General features: G+C 43.1%; 1 protein-coding gene across 5 annotated transcripts in view; it reads left to right on the forward strand.

Moving 5' to 3' along the window:
* The window catches only part of LOC110534333 (RING finger protein 24), a 64,102-nt gene that overhangs the window by 22,424 nt on the left and 15,863 nt on the right, over window positions 1-25,815 (forward strand). For 4 of the 5 annotated variants that reach the window (XM_036933414.1, XM_036933415.1, XM_036933413.1 and 1 more), the window contains 3 exons: window positions 16,126-16,275; window positions 22,637-22,679; window positions 23,247-23,288. In XM_036933414.1, the coding sequence (XP_036789309.1) occupies window positions 16,133-16,275; window positions 22,637-22,679; window positions 23,247-23,288 (228 nt within the window). In that variant the 5' untranslated portion in view covers window positions 16,126-16,132. Of the gene's footprint in view, window positions 1-10,604; window positions 10,950-16,125; window positions 16,276-22,636; window positions 22,680-23,246; window positions 23,289-25,815 lie in introns of those variants that run through there. The other variant, XM_036933411.1, reaches the window with a different exon arrangement.

The raw sequence follows: 25,815 nt of genomic DNA on the forward strand, positions 1-25,815 counted from the left end.
CTGGTACTGTTTGGACTCTGACCTGGTTTATGAACTCTCGCCTTTCCCCGACCTGCCTTTTGCCTACCCCGTTTGGTGCAATACATTATCGGAGCTCAACCATCTGCCTCCTGTGTCTGCATTTGGGTCTCGCCTTGTGCCCTTATAATCTGAGTCAGAAAATGATATTCATATGATAGGTAAGATATATAAAACCTTGCAGAGAGCCTATCCAACTGACAATCTCTTTGAAAAATATGAACTATTGGAACAAGACTTAAAATAACTGATATTGGCACAAGATGGAGGGAAAGTTGGAACATAACTAACGAAATGAGTTAGCGAAAAGGCTTAATCCAAATTCTACAGCACAAAAGCATGCCATGTCGTTATAGTTAGAAAGTTGGCAGTCAGAAGTATGTCCATTTGGGCCTACTTTTAATCTGTCTGTCTGCATATTTCAAGCCATGGTATATGAGGAAGCAGTGAGATACCCAATGGGTTGATGATACTTTCCTTGTCACTCATCTTGGAAAGCGGGCGTGGCAATGGGCACAGTCGGCACAGCTGAATTTGCGAGGCCCCGCATCTTGACGGTGTAGACATTTTTTTTCACGCCCATTTCCTGTAATTCTAATACTTTCTCCGTGGAGCTGAACTTTTTGCAGTTTTAAAGCAAATTTTCAGGAATTCTGCACATTTTGAATTGACAGAATGTTGCCGTTTTTTAAAGCAAATTTCCTGCAATTCTATGCATTTGGCCTTGGCTAACTAATGGTGTGCTATTTTGCTCAAACATAATAACAAAACTAATACTGCTAAATTAATTGTTTTTGTCATTTTCAAATATCCCTGTCTGTATAGTTTTTATTTTGGTGATTTTTTTTTTTAGTTCTTAAAGATTATATTATAAAATATATATATATAGATCGTCATTGTTTCTACATACTTTATCTGGTTTTAGTCATTTAAGTTTACACCGTGATTTATTATTATTAATACAGCGTCCCGAAAAAACGCTAAGGATTTCAATGGCAGAAACATCCCTGAGGTTGACCTTGTTAGCTCTTATTGAAATGCATTCTCTACCCATCGCCACATCTCCATCTCTGGAACTAAAGTTAGTCTGACCTAGTTTATTGCAGAACTTGGCATCAACTGTGCAGAAAAACAAGCATTATTTTTTTCGCAATACATATTTCAGCGCCTGAGGGAACAGCGCTGTTATGTTTTCTCCCCGAATCGCTATGACACCTATTTAACGCTATAGCAGTGTCGCTCCCCCTCGGTGAACAAAACCAATCACCCATATTGTCCCGCTGGCCAATAGAGAACAAAGTGGAGTTTTTCCGAAGGTTTCCCCTTTAGAAAGAGACTAAATGACAGAAGTATAGGATGTATCCCGTGGTAAGCTTTGTGAGTCTTCTGCATTAGGGCTGACTTGACTGGGTCGGTTTGCAGATTAGCTCACCACTGTTGTCACAATGATTAGGAACAATGCTATATACTTTTAGCCTAAGCTGTGATGATTCCAATTACTTCTAAAGCCCTGATAATGCTACTACCACCATGTCAGGAATTTGGGCTTCAAGATCAATTAAACAATGGCTGACTGATTTGTGTGTGTATAGTAGTGGTGAGTCGTGACGGGCAGCTTTTTGAACAGCCCCATGCCTGCCTGCCTGCTGCCGCTTATGGAGCTCTGCCTTCTGCCCGAGGCCTCTGGTTTGGTGTTGCCCTTTGGCATGTTAAGTTTAAAATGTGCAAATCATGGCTGGCTGTAGCTGCCAGTGGAAATTTCCACTTCAGAATCAGATAGTGGACTTTGTTTCGGGTGCTGGGGGCTCGCCACAAGCCCTCTGTAAATTGGCTGGTGGTGTTGGTGGTGTTGCGAAACACTGCAAACGGTCAGCTATTTTAATAGAAAAGAGAGAGGGGGGGGGGGGGTTGTGTCTTACAAAAGCATGTGTTCTGAACCAAAACTATACAACTGGAGTTAGTTTTAAAAAAAAAAGCAGTTCTACAAAAAGGGATTTTGGCTCCTTGATTTCTCATAAGAGGGTGAAAGCCCGATTTAGTGTGAACGTGTTACACTACTGTCTATGATAATTAGTGAACAACTGTAGTGACTTTTTGCTTGCAGATGTTCCTTCATAATGTATCAACCTACCATGTTTTGTCGGTTGGGCCCACCGAAAGTCTAATTGTTTGATGAATCTCTTCCAATGAGTGTAATCAAACCACCATAAAGACCATTTACAATAGGATATGAATACAAATGAAAACATGTTGTGATCTTGTGTTTCCTAATCATGCAGTAGTGACAGCCGGTTTCCCTTCAATCCCGCATAATGCTGTTGCGACGGAGAATTATTCGTCCTCTAGAAAAACTAGTATTGATCAAACACTCTGTAAGAGATCTTCAGGAAAACCCCCAGCTAAATGTATTTTGTCTGAATGTCAAGGGTGTGTTCTCTGCCCTCTCCTGTACTCCCTGTTCACCCACGACTGTGTGACCATGCACGCCTCTAACTCAATCAAGTTTGCAGACGACACAACAGTAGTGGGCTTGATCAACAACAACGACGAGACAGCCTACCGAGAGGAGGTGAGGGCCCTCGGAGTGTGGTGTCAGGAAAACAACCTCTCACCCAAAGTTTAAAAAAGGAGATGATCATGGAGGGCGCACAGCAGAGGGCGCACCCCCCCTATCCACATCGACGGAACAGCAGTGGAAAGTTTTAAGTTCCTGGGCGTACACATCACAGACAAACTGAAATGGTCCACCCACACAAAGTGTGGAGAAGAAGGCGCAACAGCGTCTCCTCAACCTCAGGAGGCTGAAGAAATGTGGCTTGTCACCCAAAACCCTGACAAACTTTTACAGATACACAATCGAGAGCATCCTGTTGGGCTGTATCACAGCCTGGTACGGCAACTGCTCCAGTTGCCGTACCGGGGGGGGGGGGGGGTGGAAAATGGTGCTGTGTCTAGATAAGCCACTGACTTACCCTGCTTTGGACCATTCCTGTTGCTTAGTATTAGGCCCTGCCCAATGCAATGGAAAATTACTGGAAAGATGCAATGAGGGTTCTTCTTTCACTTTCTGACTATCTACTTGGCTGGCTATCTGGTGGGAGGGACTTCCAGGCACCTCTAATTTTAGGTCCAGTGTAAGGCAATGTGCTCTGGTCTGGGGTTCCTTAGTTTGCCGGCACGGCTCAGAGTGGATATGGTATTACGGCCCCATGCCGGCTTGTCATGTGATTTGAGAAAGCCACAGGTTCTGCAAGGGAGAAAATGAGGGTCATTTTGTTAGAGCCTTTCAAAGGGCATTTTGGGTTGTGGTGTATTCAGACAGATTGAGGTATGAAAGCAATGATTTTTCAACACTTGTGTCAAATTGAGCCATTACATTTATTGCTTGGGGTGGGGGGGCAACCAAGAATGCACACTAAAGATAGCGCCTTCATGGCCGTATTAATTAGATACCTGCAATGTGGAGATAACCAACAGTTTAAATGGTACAGCTTGCCAGTAAACCACCACTTCCCTCCAAAAATAAGGAAATGAACTTGCCCAATAATCCCCGGACTATTCACTTGGCACCTAACATCCTACCGTGTGGGCGGTTACTCTGGTGCAATCCAGGAACCAGCGGGCAGCGCCATGTGACCAACGCATGGCGGCAACGAGGGGAAAACTACTGAGGCCTCACCCTCAGGTCACCCAGTCCCAGCCAAGGTAATCAGATCCCTTATCCCTGGGCATACTCTAGTCAACGGTTTCTCATACTAGTCCTCGTCCTGGGAACCTCAGGCGATCCACATATTTAATATATTCCAGTACGAACACACCTGATTCAGCTTGTCAACAAGCCATCATCATCAAGCCCTTAACTAGGTGTGCAAGCGGTGGAATAGATCAAATGTGGGAAACTGTCAATGCGACCAAGGGCGTGTTTGAGAAACACTACTTTAACTAGAGAAACAGCCTTCCCTCAGTGCTGGTGTTATTAAATATCTTGTTTCTCTGCAGCCAATACATGTCTGACTGGGACTTCACGGTTGAGTCTGTGGCATAAGAAATGCACCCTCTTTTGCATGTGTATTTGTGTAGTCAAACTTTTGTTCAGGTCAAGGCTTTGAGATTGGTCACATCTTTCAGTGTTGTCTGACTAGACTAAATTGTAATCAATAAAGCAGGCTAGTTTTTTTATTGAAAGCCAGTTTGGCATTAACTAGGCTTTGGCTACTGTATGTTTTGGCATTAGCTAGGCTAGGTGTTGTTCAAGTGTTTTGGCCCATCTATTTCCCCTTAAGATGATTTGTGAACAGTCCTGTGGATTGGCAGCTGGTTGGTGGCTGCTGGGCAATGGCTGAGAGGCACTCCAGAGAGTGTGTGTGTGTGTGTGTGTGTGCAAACACAAGGCATGTCTTACTTCCTATACAACACTTCTGAATCGCATACTGTGGTTTTATGGTGCTTAACCAAATACATTTAAATTGTTTGAGCATTCGTTTGGACTATTTTGTTGAAACAAATCGGTTCAGTAACCCCATACCTTATAATTGCCAGATGTCCAATTTCCGTATGAAACGTGGTCAAAGACTTCGCTCAAGCCACGTTGGAGGGCTTATTGAAATCAATGTACGATGGGATCCACACAGAGGGCAAAGAATTTATCTTCAAACCAGAACTGGTTTCACTTTCACTGTCCAGCAGGAATCTCCACTGCTGTAACCTCCTGAGGACACCCAGGACAAGCTGGAGAAGGGGAGTAGAAGAAGGTCTAGAAGAGTAAATTACTGTAAGAAAAGCCCTGTGGAAGAACTTCGAGCTCTTCTGGGGCTTGTGGGAAGAGGGTGTTGGTTGTGTCATTTGATACCTCCACTTGTTAAATTGCAACCCACTTGCAGGTGGCTGAAGGCTGCAGCACTTGAGGAATCTTTCAAAAAACGTCTCTGCTTAACTACAACCTACATCAGAGGGCCTATCGTCGAAATGTGGCTGCTGGTTTTCGTGGAAATGTCAGCAAATTAGTTTAGTCTAAATAAATTATTCAATATGGAATGAAACCTGAAAGACACTGCAAGCCTTGAAGACTAAAAAATATCTGTCTATTATTTATTCTTTACAAATGTTAAGAGCCTTGCCAAAGAGAGAGCCCTCACCTTATCTCACCTCACAAAGCGCTTAGGCTACATAGCTTCTCAAAGGTTAGCCTTTGAAACAAAGAGCCAACAACCAAAAGCCTTTTTTGCCTTGTCGTTGTCTCACCTTAAATCACACTCTCTCAAAACGAGTTGGCTATCAGTTCTCCGCTTCTCACATTGCAGAGTGCGTCGTGTTCTCTCTCTCGGTCTATTTTTAAGGCTTTATCATCCTCTGTGAGCCTTGTATAAGTCTCCTCTGAGAGAGGCACGACCGACATGTTGAAATGCGAACTACTACTGTAAGGATGGACCCGTTACCTCATAGAACGATGAGAGGGCAAAGCCTTTGTTCCTCCCATTAAAATGCTTTTGGCTGAACTGGCCTTGGCATAGTTAGCGAGAATATACAGCCTATATTGAGCTGATATAGGCTAGTCTGTAAGCACAATCCCATTTCCCTCTCCTCCTCAAGCCTGTCTCCAGTCGACTATGAGCTGTGGGTTTGTTGTGTATTGTCCTGGCTGAGAGAGCCTTCCAGTTTGAAGGGAGGATAGGCTAGATGGGAGGTGTTTTTAGATGCTCTAATAGATTTTGGATTGGAACCAGTCTGAGGTGGATGGAGTATTGAGTAAAGGAGAAGAAGTAGGAGCTAGGGAATTTTCAGGTCCTTTTTTGTAGGATATTTTAGGTACTTTTCTGTGATGAGATCTGATGACATTTAGGTGCTTTCCTTTTGAGGGCAGTGGTGTGTCAGCGGTAGATTCTGTAATTTATACAGTCAATAGTCCTCTGTCTCTGACTGTCAGTTCAATTGGCTTTGTTCTGGCACTGTGTGAGGCAAATTAAGTGTACTTTGGATTTTTCCCCTCTCAAAGTGGCCTGATTCAGTACAAACAAGGGAAATGTGAATAAAGGTCCACGTTGTGAGGTCCGTTGATCCCTGGAGTGAGTGTGCATTTATTTGTAGGCATTTGTGTGTTCCAGGCCCACAGAGTAACTGGCTGTAGGCCGTAGTCTCCCTAGCTGTCAGTGCCCATTTGAGAGTAGATGTCTCTCTGTCTGTTTGCTCCTTCAGTGAATGACCGTCGCTGTCAGTGCTGAGAGGCACAGGCTCTGGACCAGTATCTCCACTTCCTGGGCTTCTTCGACCTCCTGTAAGGATGTGCTTAGAGACGGAGAGATCCCAGTGATGAAAGAAGAAAAAGTCTTTTTAGAGGGTAGTCGGTGTCAGAATTTAAAAGGGATGAATTAGGACTGCCAATAGTCTGTTTGAGTATTTTCTTCTCATTTCTTTGCTCCATTCAATAGCAGGACAACATACAGCCCTGAGTGACACCTGAAACGCGCCTTTGTGGACGACGTCGGTTGTTTACCGCGGCGGGGTAGGGTTACCGGGACGACGGGGTGTACCCGGGACCATCTAGCTAAGCGAATCCTGATACTGTCCATTAGCAGGGGGTCGATGGTCGACAGCCGCCTGCGACACAACGAGGGGAGGAAGGGGTTCTGGGAGGGATTCTATGAATCACTCTGGACGAGATCCCCAAGAGAGACCTTTAAAATACGCTCTTCCCTGCCCCGTTCCCCAACACCCTCCTTATCCCGTCCCACCCTACTTGAACAGCCACTAGGCTACTTAGCTGCTACATTGACATTTTACAGTAGCAAGAAAGAGTATGTGAACCCTTTAGAAATACCTGGATTTCTGCATAAATTGGTCATAAAATTTGATCCGATTATCATCTAGGTCACAACATCAGACAAACACAGTCGGCTTAAATGAATAACAAACAATTATAAGTTTTCATGTCTTTATTGAACACACCGTGTAAACATTCACAGTGCAGGGTGGGAAAAGTATCTGAACCCTTGGTTTTAATAACTGGTTGTCCCTCCTTTGGCAGCAATAACTTCAACCAAACGTTTTCTGTAGTTGCGGATCAGACCTGTACAACGGTCAGGAGGAATTTTGGACCATTCGTCTTTACAAAACTGTTTCAGTTCAGCAATATTCTTGGGATGTCTGGTGTGAACTGCTCTCTTGAAGTCATGCCACAGCATTGCAATCGGGTTGAGGTCAGAACACTGTTGTTGATTTACTTCTGTGTTTTGGGTCGTTGTGCTGTTGCATCACCCAACTTCTGTTGGCGGACAGATATCCCAACATTCTCCTGAAAAATGTCTTGATAAACTTGGGAATTCATTTTTCCGTCAATGATAGCAAGCTGTCCAGGCCCTGAGGCAGCAAAGCAGCCCCAAACCATGATGCTCCCTCCACCATACTTTACAGTTGGGATGAGGTTTTGATGTTGGTGTGCTGTGCCTTTTTTTTTCTCCACACCTAGTGTTGTGTGTTCCTTCCAAACAATTCCATACATCTGTCCACAGAATATTTTGCCAGTAGCGCTGTGGAGCATCCAGGTGCACTTTTGCAAACTTCAGACGTGCAGCAATGTTTTTTTTGGACAGCAGTGACTTCCGTGGTGTCCTCCCATGAACACCATTCTTGTTTAGTGTTTTACGTATGTAGACTCGTCAACAGAGATGTTAGCATGTTCCTCAGATTTCTGTAAGTCTTTAGCTGACACTCCAGGATTCTTCTTAACCTCATTGAGCATTCTGCTCTTGCATCTTCATCTTTGCAGGACGGCCACTCATAGGGAGAGTAGCAACAGTGCTGAATTTTCTCCATTTATAGACAATTTGTCTTACTGTGGACTGATGAACATCGAGGTTTTTAGAGATACTTTTCTAACCCTTTCCAGCTTTATGCAAGTCAACTATTCTTAATCTTAAGTCTTCTGAGATCTGTTTTGTTCGAGGCATGGCACACATCAGGCGCCGCTTCTCGTGAATAGCAAACTAATATTTTGTGAGTTTTTTTTATAGTGCAAGGCAGCTCTAACCAACATTGCCAAATCTCTTCTCATTGATTGGACTCCAGGTTAGCTGACTCCTGACTCCAATTAGCTTTTGGAGAAGTCATTAGCCTAGGGGTTCACATACTTTTTCCAACCGACACTGTGAATGTTTAAATTATGTATTCAATATAGACAAGAAAAATACAATAATTTGTGTTATTAGTTTAAGCACAGTTTGTCTATTGTCAATTTATTCAGAAATCCAGTTAATTCCAAAGGGTTCACATACTTTTTCTTGCCAATGTAGGCCAAGACCTGAACCGCCAGATCTTACATCAATTGAATCAAAAGCCGTGTCCTGTATGTCCTCTGTGTGTCACCACACGTGGTGAAAACGTAGCTTTTTAATCAACTTAACATCAATCATAAATCATGCCTAACTGTAATAGGCTAGATTTTGAGGAATGTAGTGGTAAGAAGTCCACCATTTTGAGATGATAGTCAGGGGCCGAGGACAGTTGGTCAGGGACTGAAATGGTCTTTTGTATTCAAGTCCTCTTGTAGCTAGCCTGTTAGTCAGTGTAAAAAAAAAAACCCAGATCGGCTAAGCTTTAATGACCACAAATCGCCTAATGGTCAATCCAAAAAAATCACAGTATGCTACCCGGGGCACCAGTCGTAAAAACAAACTGCTCCTCCACACACACCTTCTAGTCTACCTCAGTCATAAGTTATAACAGTCCCTTCATAAATAAATTAGTGATCATATCTGAGTGCTGCTTGCCTGCCATGGTATTGGCACCCACTCAACAACGTTTACATGGTGGGTGTTGCATAATGACGCGTGGCTCTGCCAGTCCGTACAAAAACAGCCTTTGTCTCAGCAAGCTTGCGCAGGCTCGTGTGTGTGTGTGTGTGTGTGTGTGTGTTTCAACATTGTTCGGAGGGAGAGAGTTCCACTGCCGGATCCAGCTAGAGCCACAGCAGAACTAGTCTTAGGGTGAGCCAAGCCCAGTCCAAACAAGGCGATAGTGGAGCTAATTGTTATCCATCTGGGCTAAATATATGAACTCAGCAAAAAAATAAACGTCCCTTTTTCAGGACCCTGTCTTTCAAAGAAAATTAGAAAAAATCCAAATAACTTCACAGATCTTAATTTTAAAGGGTTTAAACACTGTTTCCCATGCTTGTTCAATGAACCATAAATAATTAATGAACATGCACCTGTGGAACGGTCGTTAAGACACTAAAAGATTAGGCAATTAAGGTCATAGTTATGGAAACTTAGGACACTAAAGGGGCCTTTCTACTGACTCTGAAAAACACCAAAAGAAAGATGCCCAGGGTCCCTGCTCATCTGCGTGAACGTGCCTTAGGCATGCTGCAAGGGGGACTGTGGCCAGAGCAATAAATTGCAATGTCCGTACTGTGAGACGCCTAAGGCAGGGAGAGGGGACGGACAGCTGATCGTCCTCGCAGTGGCAGACCACTTGTAACAACACCTGCACAGGATTGGTACATCCGAACATCACACCCGAGAGACAGGTACAGGATGGCAACAACAACTGCCCGAGTTACACCAGGAACGCACAATCCCACCATCAGTGCTCAGACTCTCTGCAATAGGCTGAGATGATGCTCTCGATGTTGCAGCTGTAGAACCTTTTGAGGATCTGAGGACTCATGCCAAATCTTTTTAGTTTCCTGAGCAGGAATAGGCTTTGTCGTTCCCTCTTCACGACTGTCTTCGTGTGTTTGGACTAGAGGTCGACCGATTTAATCGGAATGGCCGATTTTTCAAGTTTTCATAACAATCGGAAATCGTTTTTTTGGGGCGCTGTTTTGCCGTTTTTATTTGATTTAACTAGGCAAGTCAGTTAATAACACATTCTTATTTTAAATGACGGCCTAGGAACGGTGGGTTAACTGCCTCGTTCAGGGGATGAGCGACAGATTTCGACCTTGTCAGCTCGGGGGAACCGATCTTGCAACCAGTTAACTAGTCCAACGCAATAACGACCTGCCTTTCTCTCGTTGCACTCCACAAGGAGACTGCCTGTTACGCGAATGCAGTAAGCCAATGATGGGGATGTTGGCCTTGTCGGGTGTCTGAAGTTCATCCTGTGCGTCCTGCTTGTTGAAAGAATCTGTCTAATCCGAGGTGAGTGATCGCTGTCCTGATATTCAGAAGCTCTTTTTTTGCTGTAAGATACAGTGGCAGAAACATTATGTTCAAAATAAGTTGCAAATAACACTAGAAAAAAAAACACATAATAGCACAATTGGTTAGGCGCCCGTTAAACTGCTGCCATTTTCTTCCGGCGCCATTTGCCTTCTCTTCCCTAACAGTTGAAACTCAACTCAAACATTGAAAAACAACCTAGCTTGTGAACAAAACAAGGTAAATAGCCAACAAAAACAAGGACAGTCTCTCACTTCAGTAGACTTTAGTTTCAATTAGACCTGCCACGGTGGCTGCTGGACCAAAAAGTTAATTTTAGGACCTGGTCTGAACTTTGGGTTTAATTTTACCCCAGAGTTTGTGTGTGTGTTTGCTTCTGGGATGTGTATGTCAAAGGGCCATGTGGAACCAGTGTGTTTGGGAGCCCAGCTAAGTGGCGATAACCAGGCTTTCCAGTCGTGGCCTCGTTTTGATAGAAAGATTGTGAGGTTGGCGTGGGGCCACAGCATACTAGCAGAGCAGGGGGGCAGAATTGAGCCCAACCGAGAGGGCAGCAGTGTTTATGACCGCATACCAGCCTAGCGGCTAAGCTAGGGAGACTGAGGGTGTTAAATTGTGATGGTGTTATTACTACCATTCGTGGTCGCAGTGTGTGTGTGACGAGGGGAAAAGGAAAATTAACAAAGGCTGAGCCTCTTCCCAGCGCTGCCGTTCTCACAGTTATAGATTTAAAGATTGGGTTCCGCTCAACACTATGAAGGCACCACGCGGGTGAGTGTGTGTGTGTGTGGGTTAATGAGTGTGTCCTCTGGACGTAGACAGTGTGTGCGGAAGACGGGGTTTATGGTTTATTATGTCTGTTGGCTTGGCTGTATAGGGAGGAGTAACTGTAAACTCTCTGTGTGTGTGTGTGTGTGTGTGTGTGTAGAGTTGGGCTCTATCCAATTTCCTACCTTCTTACTGTGCCTGTGCCATCCCAGGATATACATTATTACCGGTAGTGCACACAAGGGGGTGCTGTTTTTTTTTCAAATGTAAAAAAAAAAAGGCCACAAAAAATGTTATTTACCAGAATGCTAACATGTACTAAGGAATCGCCATAGGGGATGCTAGGTAAACGCTAACGAGCGCATGCAAACATTTTCTACTAAGACATCTCATAAAGTTCTCACAGTTTGCAGCACACACAAAACAAATATTAGACCGCAGGGATCTTCATCTAGGAGGGGATTGTCTCTGTTGCTGTCACCAAGAAGCTTGATCTTGCAAGCTAACGTTGGCCATTTAGCAAAACCCAGCTGGAATGAGTTCATTTGGCACATCTTAGATGGTTAACTTAATAGTTATAAAATATATCAGTTTTGAATTTCATACAAGTGTAACTTGTTCACCTCACTTAAGTTGTGCCGCAGGAGTGACTCACCTCAAGAAGCTCCCGTTTTGCTTGTTGTGAATCTTTGTAAACAAACACACTTGACTGGCTTGAACAGCTGTTTTGGGAAACTAGTACCGGTAAGCTTCATAATGAAAAATGATCTAACAAGGGAACTGATGAACGTGATCTGCTTTGTCTATTTCCTAGTGCACAGGTTGACTGCAGGTATTTATTTAACATGGCCAAATATTCAGATTTATATATTTTTTAAAATGTATTGGAAAATCCATACAGAGGATTTTTCTAAATTCCCGGGATACGGTAAATATGGTATACCACCCAACCCTTGAAAATAAAAGAGAGCCACGCACTCTTAACAGTATAGCAACGTTTCGACAGCCAAGCTGTCTTCATCAGGTTATAATCACAAACACTGCGGGATGACTCGTTTATGTAGTGTCAAAAGTGTCTGTAATCATGGCCAAGAATGGCCTAATCATTGGGTAATTATCAAATATTAAAATGGCATACAAAAAACATCATACAAACAACAAATGGATAGCATACGATCATAAATTCATTTTAGACTACACAAGCTTACAAACAATTGCAATGGCAAAGTCACAATAATTGCTTCAGATCAAAGTCTACGTTGAGACCGAAGGGAGCAAGGGTCTTTTAAGTTAAAGATCCAGGCAGCCTCTCGTTTTAACAAGAAATGATCAAGGTCACCCCCTCTCCTAGGGAGGGTGACATGTTCGATGCCAATATAACGCAGAGACGAAATCGAGTGGCCTGCCTCCAAGAAGGTGGCCGCAACTGGGTAAGTAAAGTTTTTACACCTAATGGTGCTACGATGCTCTGAGATACCTACTTTTAATTCGCGCTTTGTTTTACCCACAATTTTTACCACAAGGACAAGTTATAGATAACTGCCTCAGTGGAGCACGTAATAACACCTTTGATTGGGATCGATTTCCCTGTTTGTGGGTGTTTGAAGGATCTACATTTTATAAGTGCCATTGCATTGAGCACAGCCATTACATTTGTAGTTTCCATCCAGTAGGGGGGCAAATAGACATTGTTCAGGAATATCTTGGGGTGGTAAATCAGAGTGTACCAATTGGTCTCTGAAATTTCTGCCACGCGAGAATACAAAAACCCATTACCGAGACTATCATCGGATTTTAGACTGTGCCAATGTTTGTGAACGATTCCCTTAATTTGTTCAGAGCACTTTGAATAGCGGGTAGTTAGAACACAAGAATGCGTCTTTTTGCGAGACTGACCTTGAAAAGGGTCATGTTTTGTTTTGAATATTCTCAATGGCAATATTAATCTGATAATTTTTGTAGTCCCTGATCTTTTTCTCTGTCAATCTGATTTGTTTTTTTGCAAATTCTTTTGATTCGACAGAATTGGCTGTAGGACAAACTATTTTTCAAGGGAAGTGGGTGACTCCTGTCAGCCCTCAACAAACTGTTACGATCAGTAGGCTTCCTGTAAAGATCAGTGTATAGAACATTATCTTCACACAAGATCAGAAGATCAAGAAAGACGATTTGACGTGTATCAGATTGCATAGTAAATCTCAGATGATCAGAACAGGAGTTAAGAAAAGCATGGAACGCCTGGAGCTGTTTTGCGTCACCCCTCCATAGAACAAAATGATCATCAATATATACCACCTAACCCTAGCATGTGTGTGTTTTTGTTTCTCTTTTCATTCTTTCTTCATTCTCCCTCTGTGGAGAATGGGAATTTTCAGTTGTGGACCACACAAACACATACTCACTCAGGAATTGTATTTTCTTCAATAGTAGTAGTTGTGTGTGTGTGTGTGTGTGTGTGTGCATGCGTGTGTGGACACATTATACTATACTTGTTAGTACCGAAAGTCCTCACAAGAATACTAAACCAACTAAAATTGTGAGGACATTTTGCCGGGCCTCACTACTTTAGGGTTAGTGGTTACGTTTAGGGTTAGAGAAAATAGGATTTTGAATGGGCATAAATTGTTGGTCCCCAAAAGGTGTGTGTGTGTGTGTGTGTGTAAACATATGTCTATGGTGTGTGTATGTAAGCACCTAAACTGAGACTGGGCATCTACCACCACACTATCAGATTAGAGAAGCAATGTATGTTAAAAAAAATAACTCTGAAATTACCATCACCCACTAATTAACTTGTCGTTTTTGCAAATTAAAAGTGTTTGCGCTAGTAAATGATTTATCTTAAACAATTTAGCTATGACATAACCAAATAATATATAGCACAACTTTGGAATTCACCCCAACTTTTTGGGTGACCTGACTAAATTGAATACTTCATACTTCATTGAATACTTCACCAAAAGTATGTGCTTTGTGCACGGGGGAATTGTCATGCTGAAACAGGAAAGGGCCTTACCCAAGCTATTGCCACAATGTTGGAAGCACGGAAATGTCTAAAATGTAATTGTATGCAGTAGCGTTAAGACTTCACTTCAGTAGAACTAAGGGAACCATGAAAAACAGCCCCAGACCATTATTCCTCCTCCACCAAACTTTACAGTTGGCCGTATGCATTCAGGCAGATAGTGTTCTCCTGGCATCCGCCAAACCCAGATTCGTCTCTCGGACTCAGGGATGCAAACTAGTCACCTTTCGCCGAAATTCACCAAAATAGGTGACATACATGATTTGTGTAGATCCGATGAGAAAAGTTTTTTTGGGGGGGGGGCTTTTGAAGCGTGTTTGGAACAATACTGGCTGTATCCAAGGCTCAGCAAATCGTAACCGCAGAATGCAGCACGCGACTGAAGAGAGAAGAGACAACCGATTTTGCTAGTTACAACATCTGCTCTGGAAAGACAGCAGAGAGTAGAAAGGCAGTTTGCCCTTTACAGCAGCGCGTCCCCTGAACAATAACGAAGAGCTCGGTCTCCTGACCACGGAGACAGGGGTGAGAAGGCGATGAAGCTTACTTCATGAGCTGTAACCGAAAAACAACTGGCATTTGGAAAGTTCGAGGTGAGGGATAAAGTGCGGTGGAACAAGTATTGTTAGCATTTTAAGAAACGTTATCTTGCAATCTGGATAAAATGATCCGTTAGCTAAGTTAGCCGGAGAAACCTATAGAGGTGAAAGAAACACCACACACTTTCCCTCTTTCTCACTTGTTCAATACAGTGGATAAAAAAGGGGTATGCCAAGTGTTCTCTCTGTCTGAAAGAGATAAATTATGCCAACAAAGGGTCTCATGCTCTGCTGCTGGCACATTGTAGAACAGATGTCCACAGGCAGAAAGTGTGCAATGTAATAACCTGCAGAGTAGCCCAAAGATATTGCTTTTGTTGTGTTGAGCTCGACAGTAACACTTTTGTGTGAGTGAGGGGGGATTATTCATTTTTTTACTCAATGAACATTCTTTTTGGACACGTAGCCTTGTGCACTTGATCGATGTCTATAGTATCCACTGTAATAGAGCAAAAATAGAATGCCTGTTTGTTTCATTCTATTTCTACTCTGATTGTTTTTTCCCAAGTGAAATATTTAGATGTGTGTGTGTGTGTGGTCACAAGCGTTCTATTATAAAGGCTGCCTTGGCTAACTGCAATATTAGTGGGGGTTTTTTTCTTCTTTTTTTTCCCCAAGACTTCAATTGGTCAATTGCAGTAAAGTCTAGGCAACAAATAACATTGGATTGCTTGCTTTACATTTTTTAGCTGTGAGTTAGGTTCACGGGGCGGCAGGGTAGCCTAGTGGTTAGAGCGTTGGACTAGTAACCGAAAGGTTTCATGTTTAAATCCCCGAGCTGACAAGGTACAAATCTGTCGTTCTGCCCCTGAACAGGCAGTTAACCCACCGTTCCTAGGTCGTCATTGAATCAGGCCCTGATTTTAGAGGGGAACAATGAAAAATTGCAGTAGATCTAGCTTCGAGGTCCATAATTGAATTGATTTATTATTTAAACTTTATTTGACCTGGGACACTAGGTGGGTGCAATTATTTATCAGGTAGAACAGAAAACCAGCAGGCTCCGGACGTCGTAGGATTAGAGACAAATACCCCTGCTCTAAACTTTTGTATTGTAACATCAACTGAAATTAGGTGAACTAATCAAATTTTAGCAACCAGGAAATGGTGTTGCACCTTTTAAAATCGAGTGGTTTTGACCATTTTGGAGATTTTTACAGATTTTTGTTAACAATAACCTAGGAAATGACATTGTCACTGTACTAATAAAGACAAATATTGCTCAATCCATTTTACAAGCATTCAAATGCTGAAGGTGCCGCAGTGATGTGCAAGATCTGGAATAGGCCTACCTCAGTGATATTACGCAACTAACAAATGTATATGATCATGGTGGCCTGTTCTCGTCAATTCACCCTACCTATTGTCATCACGTGGCAGGCTGGAAGCCTTATCAAAGATTTCTGCTGGCTATGAGAAATTGTCCAGTACTCTCTCAGCCCAATAGTCACAAATTGTCCTGTGGTCAATCTATCACTTTATCACATCCCCTAATCCATCCATCCATCTCTCTCTCTCTCTCTCTCTCTCTCTCTCTCTCTCTCTCTCGTTGCAGGATATCCATGAGCTCCGATTTCCAGCACTACAGTTTCAGGATGCCTAATATCGGGTTTCAGAACCTTCCTCTCAACATCTACATCGTGGTGTTTGGGACCGCCATCTTTGTCTTCATTCTCAGCCTTCTCTTCTGTTGCTACTTGATAAGGTATGATCCACACTGCTACGTCCTAGTTGACATAGGCTAGTTTCTATAGTCTCCTTTGAAAATCTTGATTTGTGTTTAGGTTTCCTTGCACCGGTGCCAGACAGTGTAGATTCTGGGTTATGACATTTGTTTGTGACCTCATATTTGACATCAACAGAGCCTCACTCCAATATTTACGGTGGCCATTTTTTTAATGCTAGCACACTAAGTGTAATAAACCACAGATTCTTAAAAGCTGATTGATGTAGGCTAAATCTATTACCTCGAGAATGACTTGCCATATCCAATTTTGAGTCACCGGTGTTTTTAATCTCAAACCCAGTGGTCAAAAAATGACTTTGTTTTTCCCATATGAGAATCAGCATTTTCACTGTAACCTCATTGGTTATTGATATACCCACACCAATAGGTTAGATGTTAAATACATCCAGACTGCGAGTGAATTCACAGTCATACACATTTCTAAAAAGGCCTTGCTCGGGTGTCATTACTGGCTCCGGTCTTATGTTGGATGCCATTCGAGCGTCGTACTCAAGCCCCCCTCCCCATTTCGCCTCCCAGGATGGTATGTCCCACCATGTGATGGTCTGCTCTGTTTACAACAACACTGTGTGTCCCAAATGGCACCCTATTCCCTACATAGTGCAATACTTTTGTCCAGACTGCCTATGAACACGGCTTTCTCCCAAACACAAGTAGCCTAGCCGTGCTCTTTTACAAGACCTCGGTGTACTAGAGGGACTATTTGTGCCTTTCAGTCCAAGCAGTGCATGTTTCTCTCTCTGGTGTAGTTTGTAGAACTACGGGGAGACAACATATTTCCCCTATGAAAGAGGGTGATGTTTTTAATACAGCTTTAAGCCAATATAACGTGAGAACAGAGGGATAAACAGCATAAGAGAGGAGAGGAACACAGACAGATGGTACAGCCCTATCGGCACTGGTCAAAAATAGCACACCATATAGGGGATTGGGAGTCATTTGGGACGCAACACAGGCTGTTCATCGTTCACACTAGTTGACTTTGAAGACCTGAGCTGCTTTGCGCACAGGCAGAAACACAGAGGGTTAGCCAACATTTAGGCTACTTTAACACGTGCAAAGGTGCTCATGATATAGGAGTTTCTAAACTGTGTTGCCAGCCTGCTATCATCAGATTTGATGATGAGACTAGAATTTGTGCATTTTCAGGCTCCCAGCATGCAACACAGCGGGGGTACCAGGCAATCTGGTAGTCCATCAACTCTATATAAAAAAAAATAATACTTGTGTCCACAGCAAATAAGGCTGGATTTGTCTGAAGTGTAAGCTCTGTTACCTAATGTGTTCAGGCTACAGGGTTTTGAACTCAAACTATGACCTAGCCTAACCTTTGCGGCTCCAAACAAAGCTAGCAAGGCTTTACAACCAACCAACGAGATGTAATGCACTAATGAACTGCAGCAGTGTTTTTAAAGTAGTTGAGAGCCCAGATGGACAGAAAAGCGCCAGGTCTGTCTCACGCTTAATGAAATGGCTTAAGTAACTGAAGCGAGTCCAATTATTAGCCAAAAGTAAATGCATGTTATCCAAGACAGGTCAATCATATTTGCTGTCATTAAGGCTTAAAAAAAAACTCCTTTCTTGGTGGTCTCGATTTAATGAAACATTGGCATATTGGGTCTAAATTCAATCTGGGTTGTTTTAATTTCCTTTTGTTGTGTTTTATCATGTTCTTCTCAAATTAAACGTTTTCATAAAGGCATTAAAAAAAAGATTCAACAGCCCAGTTTGGAGAAAGTATCGCTGACTTGATCATCTGAACTGGGAAAAAAAATCCCGCCAGAAAAATAATATCCAGACTTGTTCTCCCCTGCTGAAACATTTTATAGAAACATCTATTAAAAACTGCTTAGCTGCATAATCACGACCACTACAACTCCCAACCTTGAAGAGGCTTGTGTCGTGCCTCTCATGTTAAGTCCTTAGGCATCCTCTCTTCTCTTAGCTGGAAATCCAAGGGCGTCTGTGTAGATGTTGGTATAAATCCAGCAAAGTTTATGCATGCTTCCAATTGGCATCCTATTCGCTATATAATGCACTACTTTTTACCAGAGTCGATAGGGCTCTTAGCACTGAGTGATTAACCAGCGCTCAACATGTCTGAACCTTGGACAACGAAATGAGTGTTATCTCCTTAAAGAATGGCCCCTTCAATACGTTTGACGTCCCAGACCTGGCTGTATTATATTGCTTGCAGAGATCTTATTGGCCCGCCACTCTAGCCCCTCTGGTCCAATCACGGTAGTCCTGAGCACTGTTGCCATGGTGGACAACCATGGAACATTCCAATGATGTTGGAACTCTGTAGCATTTCTTATCTAAAGTAGCGAGAAGCAGCATGTCTCAACCCAAATTCACCCTGCCCTTTACCTAACCCGGCGGGGGAGATGGTAAGTGTGTTTCTGCTTTTGTTTTGTTGTTTTGCCCCTCCCTCCTCAAGACAAACTATGAAGTTGATGCAGTGTCACGATACAATTCTGTGAGGAAAAAGAAAAGGGGGGGAAAAGGTGGTTGGATTACCAAGTAATTTATAGAAAAACGTTGTCCCAAATGGCACCCTGTTCCCTATAGTGCACTACATTTGAGCAAGCAGAGCCCTATGGGCCCTAGTCAAAAGTAATGCACTGTGTAGGGAATAGGGTGCCATTTGGGACAGTTTTTTACTCTGAAAGGCTTCTGAAGATGTAGTCTCCCTTTCTAACACGTGACCCCCATGGTTCCCTAAACCACACACACACCACAAAACCACAAGGCCTCACTGGATAGGCTACACTTCCCATGTATATTAACACAGAATCATTTTGATTTTCCTTGACCCAGTTTCATTGCCTTTAGAGACCAATGGGACGAAACACTGAACTTTAGCCCCCTTCACATCACACCGAGGCTCCAGTGTGGCGTTTCCCCTAGATACAGATCTAGGATCAGCTTCCCCCAATCCTAACCTTAACTATTAGTGGGGGAAATGCAAAACTACCCATACATAGATGCTCTTCTTGGGTCAACTTGACCCTACTCGTCACAGCCAGTCCACAGATGATCCTCTAAAAGCTGGACAAGTACAGGAAAGGAGAGGGGAACAGTCGGGCTCTGGAGAGGACGTGTGAATGCTCGCTTTCCCAGTGTGACCCAAGCAAACACGGCCCGGACAGCTTGACATGAGGCTGAACGTCACAGGTAGACTCGACTCCCTCCTCTCGGTCAGTCCCGAAGTCCACACACATACGTGAAATAAGCCTGTGGCTGGCGAACACACCACACGTTGAGGAGTGTTTATGTTGCCCAGTTCTGTTTTAGAAGTCCGTTACATTATTTTAGTGTAGGAGTCCATGGAAAGATCACATCCCTAAGCACCACGTGGCCCTTCTGTGGTCTCCTGTACTAAATGTTACTGAACCTTTAATCTATCCCCCTCACTACCATGCTAACAGGGCCACTCATCAAATCAGCCCCTGACCCCTCACCTTTGACCCCTGACCTCTGCCCCTTGCCCAATGGGAGTCTCTGCACCTTTACCCGCTGCTATTTTTCAGAAGGTGTCAGTCTCTCGCCTAGAACTGTGCCGCTGTGTGTTACAGATCCCTCAGCCTCTCGCTCTGCTCCGAGAGGTTAAGGTTACTAGTAAACGGAGGTAAATCTTCAACACATATGTCTCTCAATCTCTTTCTCTTTTTCTCCCTGTTCTTTTTTTATACACTGAGTGCACAAAGTATTAGGAACACGTTTCTAATATTGAGTTGCACCCCCTTTTTGCCCTCAGAACAGCCTCAATTCGTTGGGGCATGGACTACAAGGTGTCAAGCATTCCTACAGGGATGCTGGCCCTTGTTAACTCCAACGCCTCCTTAAGTTGTGTCAAGTTGGCTGGATGTCCTTTGGGCGGTGGACCATTCTTGATAGACACGGGAAACTGTTGAGCGTGGGAAAACCCAGCAGCAGTTCTTGACACACTCATCCCGGTGTGCCTGGCACATACCCTGTTCAAATGCACTGAAATCTTTTGTTTTGCCCATTCACCTTCGAATGACACACACACACAATCCATGTCTCAATTGTCTCAAGGCTTAAAAGTCCTTCTTTAACCTGTCTCCTTCCCTTCATCTACACTGATTGAAGTGGATTTAACAGGTGACATATGTAAGGTATCATAAGCTTTCACCTGGATTCAGTCTGTCATGGAAAGAGCCGGTGTTCCTAATGTTTTGTGAACTCTGTGTACATCTATCCCTCCTACTGTCTTTCCATTCTGTTTTTCATTCCACATGGTTTTTTTTTTGTTGCCTTTTTTGATTTGTGCTGAAGTGAATGGTTGGTGTATAACAACGCCAGTGGTCGGTTTGCATTATTTATGATCTTCCTTTTAACTTCAGGTGATGGGGGAAATGTCTAAACTGAGTTTATTTGTTTATAAATGTCTGTTAATATCCAAGCTAGCGTAATGTTAATGCACTACGTGTATTAACTGTTCATAGTAAAAATGTTCCCAGGGTGGTATATACTCACCGTTTTCATTAGTATTTTTGAATCATTTTCCATTCACAACACTTTTCAAAGGGTTATTAATCTTAAGAATATGGACTTCCCTATGCGTGGCTGCCTCTCTCTTGAGTTGACCTTAGTACTCCTCTCCCATTTGTTAACATTGTCATGTTAAAGGGCCTTAGCTCCCCCACCAAAGATGAAGGTTAATGTGCCCAGTCGTTTCCTTTCCTTGTATTCTATCCCCTTCATCACTGACCTAAGGACTTTAAAGGTGAAAGTGAAATATCAGAGCCCTATCCAGTCCTATCACCCATCATTGCTTGTGAAGGTCAAGGGAAGAAAATCAAGAAAGGAAGTTTTTTTTTAAGTTTTATTGGGGATGTACTGTAGTAAAGCAAAGTTCCCATTTCTCCCACACAAGTGATTCATCTGTCTCTCCTTTTAGCCTAGTCAGCAGTAACGAAGGCCACTACGGTAAAGTCAAGACAGGAGCTCTGGTTAGATAGGCACTCTCACGTGAAAAGCATCCCTGCTGCATTCACACGAATGATGGTGATAAAACCACGTGTCCTGCTGGCAGAAACCGTACGTGGGGGGTGCTGAAGAGTTGCTAATGTAACAGGGTTGATTGGTTTAAAGGGGATGTATCCTAGGCTATAACCACCTCAAGCTGTCAGTTGTGGTACCTTTTTTTATTAGCATTAAGACTCTCGACCTAGCGTACATTTTGTCTAAGCAGTCCAGTTCGGACCAGACCATTTGCCATTCAGTACGGGGGGCCCACATTAAATTGAGTTGTGTCAAGGTGTGGAATTCCCACCTAGCTGTGGCAGTGGAGCTGTGCCACAGCACGACTGCTGACCAGTGCTCCGTCAAAGTCTTCATAAGGTCGTCCGGGTGACGTTTGAGTGAGATTGAGTTTGGTACTGATAGGTGGGAAGTAGGTTATGTTTTGGTTTGGTCGGGGTTAGTGGGGGAGGTGTATAACAGTGTCATTAGAGCCAGAAGCAGCCAAGCCATTGGGGTTAAATGTCACCGTTCACAGCTGTGAAATAGGTGTGATATCACACTGTTCATCCCAAATGACACCCTACTATTCCCTATATGGTGCACTACTTTAGACAAGAGCACATAGGGATTTAGGATACCCCCATTGTGAAATCAAATGGGTCTGTGGGCAGAACGGGTGACCTACCTGACCTCGGGCCATTCCATTCCATAGACCGTAAAAGATAGCAGATCCAATCCTTTTCAAAAGCCATTTTTAAAATGCCAAGTGGAACCACTTATGATGACAGACAGTATTTCCTGTGTGTGTATATAAAGAGTTCATAGGGAAAGGCCTGGATTCAATTCAGTGGTTATTACAATGACCGTAGCTTTTATCTTCCATCAACTCATCTGGATTGATTTATGACTTCAAAACTAAAGATTTTTAAAAAATGTGAAGGTTAAGATTGAATCCAGGATACCGTAGTCAAGATATTGTACAGGGGTGAGTTTCCTGAAAGTTTCGTAGCACTAAAATAATTTTTAATCCAATGTATACCAGGCTAGTTCAAAACTGCAGCACTGCCATCAATGTCTGTTTCTACAGCGTCTAAACAGTTGAATTTGACTTGCTTTTATTTCCGTGCTGGAGATTTGAAAGGACATTGTTAAATCAGCCATGTTTTTCTGCCCTGAATGCTCTCTATCTATACAGTTGCTCACTTCCTGTTTCAGGGTCTATTGACTTGCCACTGTATCTGAATGTACTGTGAGTGCAACTGGCGAGTTGTAGCGGCTCCTTTTACTAATTGAAGAGATGCTGTGTTTCTCTGCGTTGTCCCTGCAGGTTAAGGCACCAGGCGCACAAGGAGCTGTATGCATACAAACAAGTAAGAGGCCCGTCTACGCACGCGTGTGCACACACACACAAAAATACATGGTTTATTTTTTTCACAGTATGTCACTGTAGCCTACAAATCCTCCGTTGCTGAACACACACATTATATAGTACACACCCTTAATATACATGCTGTAGAAGGCATCGGCGTAAAAACAGAAGGATTGTGGTTTATTTTGGGTTAGTTTCAATAGAAGTTGGGGACTCGCCCTTAATCAAATGTACGGCCAGTTTTAGCCAGCCAGCCCGCTGAAAAAGTAGCTGTACTCCTTCCTGTCAGAAGACATTTCCAGATGCTGTGCGTGAAATAGCAGCAGGAAGCATTGATTTAGCCTTTTAAGTGAGTGGTGAGGGCTTGGTGCTGAGCCACACAGGACCATAACTGCCTGTAACTGAACTGAACTCTACTGTCCATTCACACATCACCATTCTTCTAATACAAAAAAAAAAAAAAAAAAGGATATTGGATTCACTTCTGGATGTTTCCTTTGAGAGAAAGTGTGTTTTCTGTTGTCTGTTCTAATTGCATGCTTTTTTTTTCTCTTTTTTTCCTCCTCAGGTTATACAGAAGGAAAAGGTCAAAGAGCTAAATTTGCATGAGGTAAGCACTTAACCTTTTTTCTTGTTCCATTGTCTTGTATTCTATTGGTTACATGGGCTTTGAGTTGATATTGTTTAGCATTGCACCAGGTGATGAAACTTTTTGTTGTTGTTATTGGACCGGACATGGACATTCTGTAATACGACTGACGAGCTCGGCACACTCTGTGCTGTACTTCCCTAATGTAACATTAGCAACTGTGTTTGGTCCTCGTACTGAACTGTGCTTCTCTCAAATGCAACCGTTCAGACAGCAAACGCCACGTGTTTGTTTCACCATTTTTTTTAGAAAACGATTGCAATTACGTTAGGGGTTTTGCGTTTAGGCTCGGCTCCTTCGGGGGTATCTCACTGCCAGAGCGTGGATCGTGTCGAAGCTGTAATATGTCACTTTTTGTTGGGGCGACCCTTACCCAATTCACATAGAAATACGAGTTATAGATCTGTGGTTCTCATTGAAAGCAAGTCTAAGACGCAGTAGATATGTTCTATGTGTGCTATTTACTTTTGGTTTTGTACACCAGTGGAAAATACAACGTTTTTGGGTTATGGGAAATCTATTTCGCAGTGGTTTAGATGGTACAATGATTCTCTACTTGCTTGTTTTGTCACATAAACTGAAATTAGGCAAACTATTCACATTTTTGCAACCAGGAAATGGCGGAGTGATTTTTGCATAGTGCACCTTTTTTTAAGATCGTAATAATTACCGGCATTGAGCAAGGTACTCTGTACCAATCCCACCACAGGACAGAAACACAGAACCAAACAGGTGGAGGCTGTGGTGGTGGGTGGGTACAAGAAAATGCAACCGCATACTATCGCGTAACCAACAGCAGTAGAGAATGTGAGTAAAACTTGGATCAGCTTAAATATACCACCATATTAAGGTAGAAAGTCTTTGTAGAATATGATTGGTGGGACGTCAGCTAATGCATATACTCTGGTTTCCTGTCTGAACAGGCTGAGCTTCATAAACTGTAAAGTCGCCGTTGGTCTGGTGTTTACATTGATTGTTTTGGCGTATACTGCTGTGTTATATGGGTCCCATGACATACATTTAGGCTACTTATTGATTTAGAAACGTGTGATCTTGATGAAGCAGATGTGTCATTGTCGTCTGAAGCAAACTGGTTGTTCAATAGCCACAAGATCCCTTAGGTTTCTCTTGAAAAATAGATTTGTATCTCAACTAGACTAACCTGCTAAAATGACAATGTTGTTTACATAGCATAGTTGTTTGCCCTTTATGCAAAGTGGACCTGTCGAGACACATTTTGTTGAGCTGTCAGCAGACTGTTGTTGTATCTCTCTCATGTTTAGGGTATCCATGTCAGAAGAGGCACAGTGTGTGTGTGTGTGCCCGCACTTGTGTTTTTGAGTGTGCATGTGCCCTGTCCTCTCATTATGCCATGTCTGTCTCTGGAGCTTGTTACAGTCCATCTGTTGCGTCGGACAATGTGTTGAAGTCATGTTAGCCCCTTTTCCACAGATCTCCTTCATAGCCTCAGCCCTGGCCCCTGTTATTGAGTCATTCTATGTCATTAAAAGTGGGATAGCGCTACAGTATGTGACATGTGTGTGCCTGTGTGTGTTTGTGAGCGTGCGTGCGTGATTGTTGGACAGCCAAGTTGTTATGTATTACTGAGAAACACTCGCCAACGCTGGCCGGGGGAATGACCCATTTTATTGGAAGGGCCCTGTCCAAAGGAAAATGTTTTGGAAAAAGTGTATAGATTGCGCCTCTTGCAGCTGTTTACGTCTAACCTTCGTTTGACACAGAGCATGGCTACAACAGCGTTGAATAACACTTGCTGGCAAGGTACAAATCTGTCGTTCTGCCCCTGAACAAGGCAGTTAACCCACTGTTCCTAGGCCGTCATTGAAAATAAGAATTTGTTCTTAACTTCCTTGCCTAATTATATAAAGGTCAAATAAATTTTTTTAAATTAATTGTATCCAGCTGAACATAATAACCCTTGTAAATACACATAGGTCTACAACCTCACACACACACCGGTACTTCACTTCGTGTCCTTGTATGTGTATGATGGACAGGGGTTGTATTGTGCGAGGAAGCGCATCAGCTCAATGTTGTGGCAGTTCAGTAGTGGTGTCCTTGATAGTACTCAGCCAAACTATTACCGATAGTGTTGCTGTGGCGTTGCACTGTACAGCCGCAGCAATGTAACATTCAAAGAACATTAAGGGAACTTTCTAGGCCTAAACGTTGTGACAAAGTAGCATATTCAAAATGTAGGACTACTGTATGTGGCTGATGAGTGTTGAAATTAGCAAGCTTTGACTCGACTTTGGCTCTCAGCTCTGTTTGACTTGCCGTATTTTACTTGCCATCCTTCCCAGAGCAAACAGAGGCCTACTTTTGAATTAGTCAGCCGATATCGTTTTGATAAGATAAGCCTAACTCTGGCATTGCATCACAAATGGCACCCTATTCCCTACATAGCATAGTGCACTACTTTTGTTCTGAGCCTTTTAGGGACATGGTCAGGGTCTATGTTCACAGC

This window comes from Oncorhynchus mykiss, chromosome 10, assembly GCF_013265735.2.
Source record: "Oncorhynchus mykiss isolate Arlee chromosome 10, USDA_OmykA_1.1, whole genome shotgun sequence".
Lineage (NCBI taxonomy): Eukaryota > Metazoa > Chordata > Actinopteri > Salmoniformes > Salmonidae > Oncorhynchus > Oncorhynchus mykiss.